This window comes from Tyto alba, unplaced genomic scaffold, assembly GCF_018691265.1.
Source record: "Tyto alba isolate M040663 unplaced genomic scaffold, T.alba_DEE_v4.0 Super-Scaffold_9, whole genome shotgun sequence".
Classification (NCBI taxonomy): domain Eukaryota; kingdom Metazoa; phylum Chordata; class Aves; order Strigiformes; family Tytonidae; genus Tyto; species Tyto alba.
In genome coordinates this window covers 24,209,780-24,219,422 of record NW_024881330.1, presented here as the reverse complement: position 1 = coordinate 24,219,422, position 9,643 = coordinate 24,209,780, and the positions used below count along the sequence as shown (strand labels likewise).

The following is a 9,643-nucleotide window of genomic DNA, read 5'->3' as shown; positions in this document are numbered from 1 at the left end:
CTTGTGTCCTCTTGTCTTCCGCGGGCTCGAATTAGCCTGCACAGACTCTACCTTGAAAGTTTTTCAAAGCTGGTTTCAAATGTCATTTCTTCTAACATCTTTTCGTACTTCTCAAAGCCTACCTCCAATCTCTAGATTATACAGTAAATTCCCCATACATGTGATTTAAGTAACGCAGGGAACAAGATAACGTTACAGCTAAAAATTCAACCCAAATTCGCTGTATGCAACCAACCGTGTTGCAGCTAACGACGAAAATGAATACAGTGCTTTAATCGAGAAATTTGAAGAGGGTCACGGAGGCCCCATTTAGCAGTAAATTTCCCGGTAATAAATCGAAACTGCTCTCGAAACTGTTTGTCTGTTCCAGGTAAGGTTTGCGTGCTTAGTCACCGCGAGTGGGTATGCCTCCGCACAGGTTCTCCTTTTGAATCTGCCTTTAGGCGCCTAAATATCAGTTCAGGGGCAGAGCCGAACGGCTGAAGCGTCGGTCCGTGGGGCGACCCGACGGGACGGACACGGAGTCGTTCGGGCGTGAGCTTTACCTGCACCTACAGGTCCCCTCGGAGGCGTGGGCGCCCACAAAACCCCCCCCACTCCGGGTTCGGGGGAGCTCTTTCAGGTATTTGAGCAAGTCGCGTGTGTCACCGCTGGCCGAGGCGCGGCGGGCGGTGCGGCGCAGCGAGCGCGCAAATCCCCGCGGCCGCGGTCGACAGCGGGGCGGGGGGGCGGGGGGCCGCCCTCGGAGGGAAAAGTCACCTTAGGTGACGCAGAGGAAGGGGTGGCAGGGGGGGCGTCCTGCCCCTTTAAAACCCAGTTGCTACCCAAACACAAGTAAACAGTGGGGCCGGCGCGGCGGGGCGGGCCGGGGCCGGGGCCGGGGCCGGGGCCGGGGGCGGGGGCGGTCCCGTCCCGTCGGGGCGGAGCGGCGCGGCCCCGAGCGTGGGGCTGTGCGCGCCGCGGGGTGGGCCGGCGGCGGCGGCGGGCGGGCGGGCGGGGACAGCGCTCCACGCCACTCACCGCTGAAATGTGATGGACCGGGCAGGGGGCGGCTCAGACTCTCGCCGAGCCTCGCCGGGGTCGAAGGCGGGAGGGCTGCGCGGGCGGGTGGCGGGCGGTCTGTGCCGGGGGCCCCTGGAGCGCCGCAGCCAGAGCTCCCAGCCGCCGCGACATGCCGGCCGCCGCCGGGCCCCGGCCCCGCTGAGCGCCCCCGCTGTGGATCTAATGTCTCCGTGAAGGTGCCGCGGCCGCCGCCTCGGCTGTGCCCCGGGAGGAGCAGCCGGCTGCGGGAGGTAAGCGGCTGCCCCGGCCCGCCCTGCCCGCGGCCGTCGGCGGGAGTGGGGCGGCGGGAGGGCAGTGCGGGGCCGCCGGGTTTACTTTCAGTTTGCAGCTCCGCGGCGCTCGGGCCGCGGGTGTCCGCGTCCCCCGTGTGCGTGCCCGCACACTGCCCGCACCCCGCGGGCGCGTTGGTGCCGGGCCCTCCCGGAGTGCGCGGCCGATGTCCTTCGCGGGGAAACTCCTCGCGGGGGAGGGAGCCGGTCCGTGCGTGGGCTGCGGGGCTGACCCCGCAGAAGAGAAGTTTTCGGTCCTTGGAAATATACCTGGCTGCGCGGGTAGCGCCGGCCGCGGGTGTCTGTGTGGCGGGGTGTCCCGGGGAGCGGAGGGGGTCCCCCCGGGAACGGCAGCAGCGCCCTCGGGGCACGGCCCCGGCCCCGGCCCCGGGAACGGCCCCGGAGCGGGAGCGGGGGGAGCGCCGGCAGGTCGGTGGCGGGCAGGTAGAGAGGGGCGTACTGCCCAGGCACCGGGCTTAATTTAATTAAGCTCTCTGAATGGAAAGGGAAAAGGAAGTGCCAAGGTTTAAGTAACATCCGTTTTTGGTCGACTTTCCGCCCCGCACCTTCTGATAAGCAGCCTTAAAATCACGCACGAAGGCACTTTCTTGGTCTTTTTGGATAGGTTTTACTAAAGGTACCTCAGAGCAGAAATAGTAGTAGACGTACTGTGGTCCAGGCAACAGTGTAGTTTTAAAAGTTTCTGCGTTAAAATAAGGATTTCGTCTTTGGAATAGTTTTTCGGACTTGGTTCTTTGACACGAAAACGAGCGCCGTGCAGTGACACCCCCACCCACAGCCACCCAGCGTGGCTGTAAAGGACGAAGCTCTGCCCTACGGAAATGCTGTGCCTACTCCGGTCACAGCCCATCGCCGGTGGCCCCGAACCCCCAAAACCCCGAACCCCCCGCCGCAGCCGGCCGGGATGGAGGCAGGAGCCGCGGCAGCAGCCAGCGAAAAGCGATTTTACTGCCTCTGTGTCGGTTCCTGGCGGAACGCGAATAGGAACTCACACTACGACATTTTTAAAAATAAGTCTCCATATATAACCACCCCACCCCTCAGAAAAAAAAAAAAAAAAAAAAAAAAAAAAAGGTCGCCATACATAATAGGTCGTATCGATAACACTGTCCCAGGTCTCGATACAATCACAAACGAGACAAACTGGGCAGCAGCGGAGGAAATCCGGGAGAGCCGCGATTCAAGGAAAACGAAAACGGGGTGGGTAGCGCGGCAATTCACACCCAATCTCGTTGCCGTGGGGGTTTTTTGTTGGTTTTTGTTTGTTTGTTTGTTTGTGTTTGGTTTTTGGTTTTGGGTTTTTTTTGGTTTGTTTTGGTTTTGTTTTTTTTTTTTTTTTTTTCCTCTTCCCCGGGGGACCAATTCAGTGCGATGCCACAAACGGGGAGGAAAGGTATTTTAGGAAAAATATCGAAAAGTCGCTTTCCACCCGGAGGCTGCACGGTGCCAGCGGGGGCGGCCCGAGCCGTGCGGCCCCGGTGAGGGTCAGAGACGCCGCTCCCGGAGCGCGGGCTCTGAGCTCGGAGAGTTTCTTACATTTTTGTTATTGTTTGGGGGGGCTGGGGATCTTTTAGGGGGGGAGGCTGCCTTGTTTATTTGGGAAAGGACGCGTTACCAATCCCTCTACCCAAATCCCAGAAGGTGCCGGGGCACCCTCGGCCTTACCTCTTGTTTACAGGCCCGGAGAGACCCCGGCGCTTTTTCTCGCCGCTTTTCTGAGTCGTGGCAGCCGCCCGGCTGCTGGAAGTGAACCCTCCCCGAAAACAACAAAAAAAAGAAGAGGGCAAGGGTTTGACCCCCGCGCCGATGCCCCCCCCCCCTTGCCCCGCGGAAGGGGAGCGTCTCCCCGGGGGCGCCGAGGAGTGTCCCCCCCCCTCCCCCGAGCGGCAGGAGAAGCGGGGCCCGGCGGTTTCGGTTGAATGGGCTGAGCGAAACCCTCTGACAGTCACACACCGCTCATTAGCTCTCCCGGCCCCGCCGCTCCGGCGGAGCTCCCAGCCGGGGGACGGCGGAGGGGGTACGGGGCGGGGGGGGGGCTCGGCCGGGCGGCTCCGTCCCGCCGGGGCTGCGCTCGCCCTTCCTGGCCCGGCGGGATGGAGGCAGCCGGCTGCGGGGCCGGGGGAGGCCTCCGGGCCGCCCGCTTTCCTCGCCGCCGACGGGATCTCCCGGGCCCGAACGGGCTGCGTGGGGCGGCCCCGGCCATCTGGAAGGGATCTCAGCGCAAAGTGGATTTATTTAGGACCTGCGGCGCGGGGGGCTGGGTAGGAGGTGTGCGTGCGGGGCAGGAGCTCCTATTCTCTCCCTCGGTTATCTTGATAAATGAGTTGTTGTTGAAGGAAGAAAAATAAGCACCCGAGCTGGGATAAACGCGGGGTTTATATTTCCAAACCCCGCCGCGCCCCCCCCCCCCCCCCCCGGGCCTGCCTCGGCTCTCCGTGAGCACCCTGCTCCTTCTCGGGGAGGCCCCAGCCAGGAGGGGTCGGGGTCGGGGCCGGGGCCTCCGCGCCCGCGGGGGGCCGGGCGGAGGGTGGGAGCGACGCCGGGGGCCAGGTCGGCGCGGGGGGCCGGGGGGAGGCGGCCCCGGGGGTCCCCGCGGTGGGCGCTGCGGGGGGACGGCGGCGGGGAGGGGAGCGGAGCGGCCCGGGCGCCGGCTCCGGCTCCGTTCCGGGTGTATTTTTTTTCCACGATTCGTTTAATTTGAATCTTCGGTTGGCTCGGCACTGGGTTTCCTCCTTTTTTCTTTTAACTTAGGCACGGTGTTTCTGGGAGCGATAGTTTCAAAACGTTTTGGTTTTTTGTTTTTTTGTTTTTTTTTTTTTTTTTTTTAGTTTTAGCTTCTCCGCTCGAAGCGATCGCGCCGGTGGGTCGGTCGGTGGCGAAGGACGGGAGCCGGGGCTGCGGCGGGGCGCCGGGGCCGCACGAAGGCAGCGCACCGGAGCCGTGCCTGGCCCTCCCGGGCTCCGCCGCTGCCCTCGCCTCGACCACGGGGAACCGCGCTGCTCTCAGTAAAAGTCTGTTTCCCCTCCTTTCTCCCTCTTTCTTCCCAGGATTTTCTCCCCGTCTCGAAAGCCCAGCAGAGGCACCAGCCGCCCCGCCGGCCTGCGCCCGCCCCGGGAAAATGGGAAGCAAGGCTCTGCCAGCCCCCATCCCGCTCCACCCGTCCCTGCAACTCACCAACTACTCCTTCCTCCAGGCTGTGAACACCTTCCCCGCAGCTGTGGACCAGTTGCAAGGTCTGTATGGACTCAGCGCCGTGCAAACCATGCACATGAACCACTGGACATTGGGCTACCCCAATGTGCATGAAATCACCCGCTCCACCATCACGGAGATGGCGGCCGCCCAGGGCTTGGTGGATTCCCGCTTCCCTTTCCCCGCGCTCCCCTTCGCCACGCACCTCTTCCACCCCAAGCAAGGGGCCATCGCCCACGTCCTCCCAGCCTTGCACAAGGACAGGCCCCGCTTTGACTTTGCCAACCTGGCCGTGGCCGCCACGCAGGAGGACCCCCCCAAGGTTGGGGAGCTCGCCAAGCTGAGCCCCGGACTGGCCTCGCCCTTGTCGGGCATCAGCAAGCTGTCCCCGGACAGGAAGCCCTCCCGCGGCCGCCTGCCCTCCAAGACGAAAAAGGAGTTCATCTGCAAGTTCTGCGGCAGGCACTTCACCAAGTCCTACAACCTCCTCATCCACGAACGGACCCACACGGACGAGCGGCCCTACACCTGCGACATCTGCCACAAGGCTTTCCGGAGGCAGGACCACCTGCGGGACCACCGGTGAGGGACCACCGCCACCGGGGCCGGGGAGCCGGGGGGGCGGGACCCGCTCCGGGCGGGGGGGGGGGGTGGGGGGGTGGTGGGGGGGCTGAGCCGCTCCAAGCTGAGCCGGAGAAACGCGGCCGCGGCAGCTAAACCCTGCGCTACGCGTGGGACGGACACCCGCGCTGGGGCGGTGTGGGGGGGGGAGTGTGTGAAGGCCCCGGGGCTGTTGTGCTTCTGAATTGCTGCCCTGGAGGGTGCGGGAAGGAGGAGGGGGGGGGGGGGGGGGGGCAGGCCGGCGCTCTCCCCTTTCACCTCCGCGCCCCGCGGCCGCCGGGCGGAGGATCCGCGCTGCTTTCAGGGGAGAGCGGGCTCGGGCCCCGCCGGCGGAGCAGGTGCTGTCCCGATCTGTCACCGGAGAGTGCAATCACGCCTCGATACGAATTATTGCAAATTATTTGAAGCGATAGAAGAGTTTAAGCATAAACACAATTATACGGGGGGGGGGGGGGGGTGGGTGGGCGAGCAGGGTGGGGGGGAGGAGGAGCAGAGTGGGGGCGTTTGGGGGGAGAGTGGTTTGGGGGAGCGGGGCCGTGGACGGGAGGGCCCCGCGCTGCCGGCAGCGCCGCTCACCCCTCGGGTTGCCTTCCAGGTACATCCATTCCAAAGAGAAACCCTTCAAGTGCCAGGAGTGCGGGAAGGGCTTCTGCCAGTCCAGGACCCTGGCGGTCCACAAAACCCTACACATGCAGGTGAGCCCGGAGCTCCCCGGCCTCCCCCGCGCGTGGGGCCGGTGCTCCACGGCCTCCTCCGCGCGTGTGCTGCCGGCGCGGAGCCGGCCCGGCCCTCCGCGGAGCCGGGGCGGCGGCTGCCGGGGGGGACGGGGCTCCGGTACGGACGGAGGGCAGCGAGGGGGCTCCGGCACTCGACGGCCCCGTGCTTCCCCGGGGGAGGGAAGAGGCCGGCGGTTACCTCCGCGGCCGCGGGAGACCCGCGTAAAATCGGCGGCCGCGGGAGACGGGCTTAAAGCCGGCGGGGACGCGGGGTTGCGGCAGGGAGCGAGCCCCGGGTTTGATTCTGGCCGTGCTGCCGCTTCGAGGCGGTTTTCGTTGAGGGCTCCAGCCCTGCCTCGGCGGCGGGGGGAGCCCGGCGGAGCGGTGCGGAGGGGCGCGGAGCGGAGCCCCCTGCCCTGCCCGCCCGCCGCGGCCGCCGCGGCCGCTTTCCCTGCACCCCGGGAGGGCGAAATGCCACGGGCCGAGAACTGTAAAATAACCCTTTTGGGGCAGGAGAGGGCGAGTAGGAGGTCCCCCGACCGCCCGGGGCTGCTCTCGTTCGTGTCCGACCCCGATATTTCAAGTTGTGCGTTGCGATAAGAAAAAAGTGCAGTAATACGTTAAACCAGGCGGTTTGTGAAGGATTAATCCTTTGCTTGCTTCAAATCTGAACAGGAATCTCCACACAAATGCCCCACATGTGGAAGAACCTTTAATCAAAGAAGTAATCTGAAAACTCACCTTCTTACCCATACAGACATCAAGCCCTACAACTGTGAGCAGTGCGGCAAAGTGTTCAGGCGAAACTGTGATCTACGGCGGCACAGTCTAACTCACACCCCGCGGCAGGACTTCTAGAGCAGCCAGGGACCCGCGCCCGCTCCGGCAGCTCCAACTTGCCCATTTTACTCAAGGACTGTGTTGTAGGAACTCACAGACACGCACACACACACACGCACGGAGACCCACACGCAGACCCGGGGCCAAGCTTTTCCTACCACACGTCTGCGAAACTCGTTTAGAGAGTGCGGACTGCAGGATCGGGCCCCTCTCCAACCCACACCCAGGCGTAAAGCTCATCTTGTAGATACTCGCGGCTCATTTTAGAGCTCTGTACAGAATGTGGTTTTCTTCGTTTGTTTGTTTTGTATCGTCGTGTCAGATGCACATCGATAACAAATCCGGGAGGCAAAGTATCTCTTAAAAGTGTATTTCAAAATAAATCCTTTTTTTTTTCCAAATACCTCCTGCCTTGTTGTATTATTCTCTGAATATTTGGGCTTTTTTTTCCTGCTGTGTCAATGCAATGGTAAAGCATATTGAATAAATTTCCTAGCTGGGTAATTGTACTGTCACAACAATTTTGGTGATCGCTTTTGTTTGGCCTGTTTCACTGTCGCTGTTGTGTTATCTATTGTTAAGTAAAATGAAAGTGCCGTATTTGAAAGTTTATAGCTCTATTACTTAATAGTATGAATGTCTAAATATTAACTTCTGTACTATTTTTTATTTTCCCAAACTATTTTTTTTTTTTTTTTAAAGAAGAGAAAGAAAGAAATACTTACAAATAAACAGATCTTAGGAAATAATGCATAGAGCCGTTCTTATGCCAAAGCGGCTTATTAGTAACTTATTTGCAATCAGCCCATATATTGTAAAAGTCATCCCTCTCGCGGAGATTGCAGCAACCAGCCTCCTGCCAGTAGACTTTGGACACGGGCAATTCACCCGCGTAGACAGGGACTTTATCCTGCAGAAGACGATCCTTTCCCAGCAGCTATGGAAGCAAACAGCGAGGCGCAAATACCACCCCGGGCCCCGGGGCTCATCCGTGGCCCGTGGGCCCCCTCCCGGCTTCCTTCCCCCCCTCCCACCCACGCTGCCGAGCACAGGTCACGGCCCAGGGCACGGATGGAGGGATGCCGAGGAGAAGGGCTGTTCCCCCCTCTCTGGAGACCCTCACCCCACCGTGGGGGGCCCCCACTTCTCCCTCCTTCCCTCGCCACCCCTGTAAGCCCCCAGTCACCCCCCCCTTGGGGTGACTCTTGGTGGTCCAGCATGCCCACCCACCCTGTGGGCTGTACGCTCCGCACCTGCACCCATATGCAGGTATCAGGATGGTGGCACCGGCCCTCAGGCTCCCCTCCCTTGTCACCCTTGTGAGCCCCTCACCAGTGCCTCTGATCCGCTTTGGCAAGGCCTGATGCCAGCGCTGAGGCATTTTCTCTGACGTGTTGCAGAGTGGCTTGGATGTGCATCCCCTTCTCTGCCAGTCCATTGCTCTTGTCACTCCTAGAACCCTCCCTGCAGTGTCTTGGCTAGTTTGGGGCCCCAAAAGTTGTTCTTTCCCAGGCTGAGGACACCCATCCTGCCCTGCTCTCCCAAACTAAGGACCAGGTTAAAATGGCAGGGAGAAATTCCCCCCCTCCCCAGCTCAGGGAGCCCTGCCTAGGGGAGGGGGTAAGCAAACCCCTTGCACCCAGCTCGGTGGGGACGGCTCCGCTCCTAGGCCCCACCTAGCAGGGTATCAGGGCTCTGGGACAGTTCATCGACGGGGGGTCACAGGATGCTGACAGAGCTTGGGCAGCTGCAGTGTCCCCATCCCCGACCCTCGCGGGTCCTGCAGCAGGGACCGCGCTGCCTGAACCCTGTTAACGAGTAGCAAGCCAAAACCAGCAGCGCCGGGGCTGCAGTCAGGCCATGGATGCAGAAAGGGCTGCATCGCTGCATTGCTGCCTGAGGCTGCTTGTTACCTGTCTGCTGCTTCTGCAGAGGGCTACCATTTCCACCCCGGGGCCAGTGGCAGGCAGCCCCTAGCTAGCCCTGCTCTGCCCCAGGCCGAGGCAGCCAGGTGAGCTTCCGCTGATGCAGCAGACGTGGCACCTCAGACTCAGCCAAAATTTCTTAGACAATCCAGGCCTATCTCTCCATCTGCTCCTGTCCAGCAAGATGGGGAGGGAAAAAAAGCGTTTCTGCAGCCAGAAATATTGGTCTGCTGGCCACCCTAGTCCAAGTTTATTTATGGCCACCTTCTCTCTTCCCCTTCACCCCCCGTGACTTATACCCCTTCCCTCGCTGGGATGCTGCACCCCGGGGACTGCCTTCCTCCCCCCCACTGCTGGCAGCCTCTGTCTTCTCTGTCCAAACTGCTCCTCTCTCCACACTGCTTCTCAACAAACCTCCCTCCATAGGCATCTTCTGCTCCCTCTCGGTGGGCATCTTCCCAGTATCTTATTTCTTCCTGTCTGACTGATTTTTCTATCCCCAATGCATTCCCGTTCTCCCAGTAGGTTATTTCCTCTAAGTCTCTCTATCCTTATTGTTCTCTGAGTTCCTGTCCCCAGGCCCTTTTGTGTTCCCAAGTACGAACAGCAAGGCTGGGATAACTCTGTTCAAGTAAACACCCCTGTCAGGATACATATGGGCTTAGTCCGCTCCTCCTAGGCCAAGTTCTATGCGCAGTTTGTTTGGAAAGAACTTAATCAGATGAACGATATCAAAGGACTAAATTAAAATGATTGCATATAGCTAAGGTTTTATTTAATTGTTTGGGGTTGCTTGTTTAATAATCTTTCCCCTGAGCAGACACAGACTGTAAATTTATCTTCTGCGGATATGAAAAGTTCAGCGGCCAGAACAAAGCCCAAATTGCTGAAGAGGGGCAGTGGCAAGTATCTCTAACAGTTGGTCCCTGGACTGATTTTTAAATTTAAACCAGTAGCTATCATCTTAAAATGTCAGAGGATGATTTAGTATTTCTCT

The 9,643-nt window shown here is 60.6% G+C and overlaps 1 protein-coding gene across 2 annotated transcripts; it reads left to right on the top strand.

Moving 5' to 3' along the window:
- Positions 1 to 1,002: 1,002 nt before the first annotated feature.
- On the top strand, positions 1,003 to 7,124 carry OSR2 (odd-skipped related transciption factor 2). 2 transcript variants are annotated; one of them, XM_042786299.1, is made up of 4 exons: positions 1,003 to 1,292; positions 4,400 to 5,126; positions 5,761 to 5,860; positions 6,639 to 7,124. In XM_042786299.1, the coding sequence occupies exons 2-4, from the start codon at positions 4,471 to 4,473 to the stop codon at positions 6,711 to 6,713; spliced, it is 831 nt and encodes a 276-aa protein (XP_042642233.1). In that variant the 5' UTR covers positions 1,003 to 1,292; positions 4,400 to 4,470; the 3' UTR covers positions 6,714 to 7,124. The 2 variants fall into 2 exon arrangements, with proteins under 2 accessions (XP_042642233.1, XP_042642232.1); XM_042786298.1 differs by having other exon boundaries at positions 6,557 to 7,124.
- Positions 7,125 to 9,643: the final 2,519 nt, after the last annotated feature.

Excerpts from the sequence above, each read along its gene's own strand:
- OSR2 (XM_042786298.1), top strand. The coding sequence starts at position 4,471 with ATGGGAAGCAAGGCTCTGCCAGCCCCCATCCCGCTCCACCCGTCCCTG. Across the intron at positions 5,127-5,760 it reads GACCACCTGCGGGACCACCG|GTACATCCATTCCAAAGAGA; the intron begins GTGAGGGACCAC and ends GTTGCCTTCCAG. Across the intron at positions 5,861-6,556 it reads ACAAAACCCTACACATGCAG|GAATCTCCACACAAATGCCC; the intron begins GTGAGCCCGGAG and ends AAATCTGAACAG.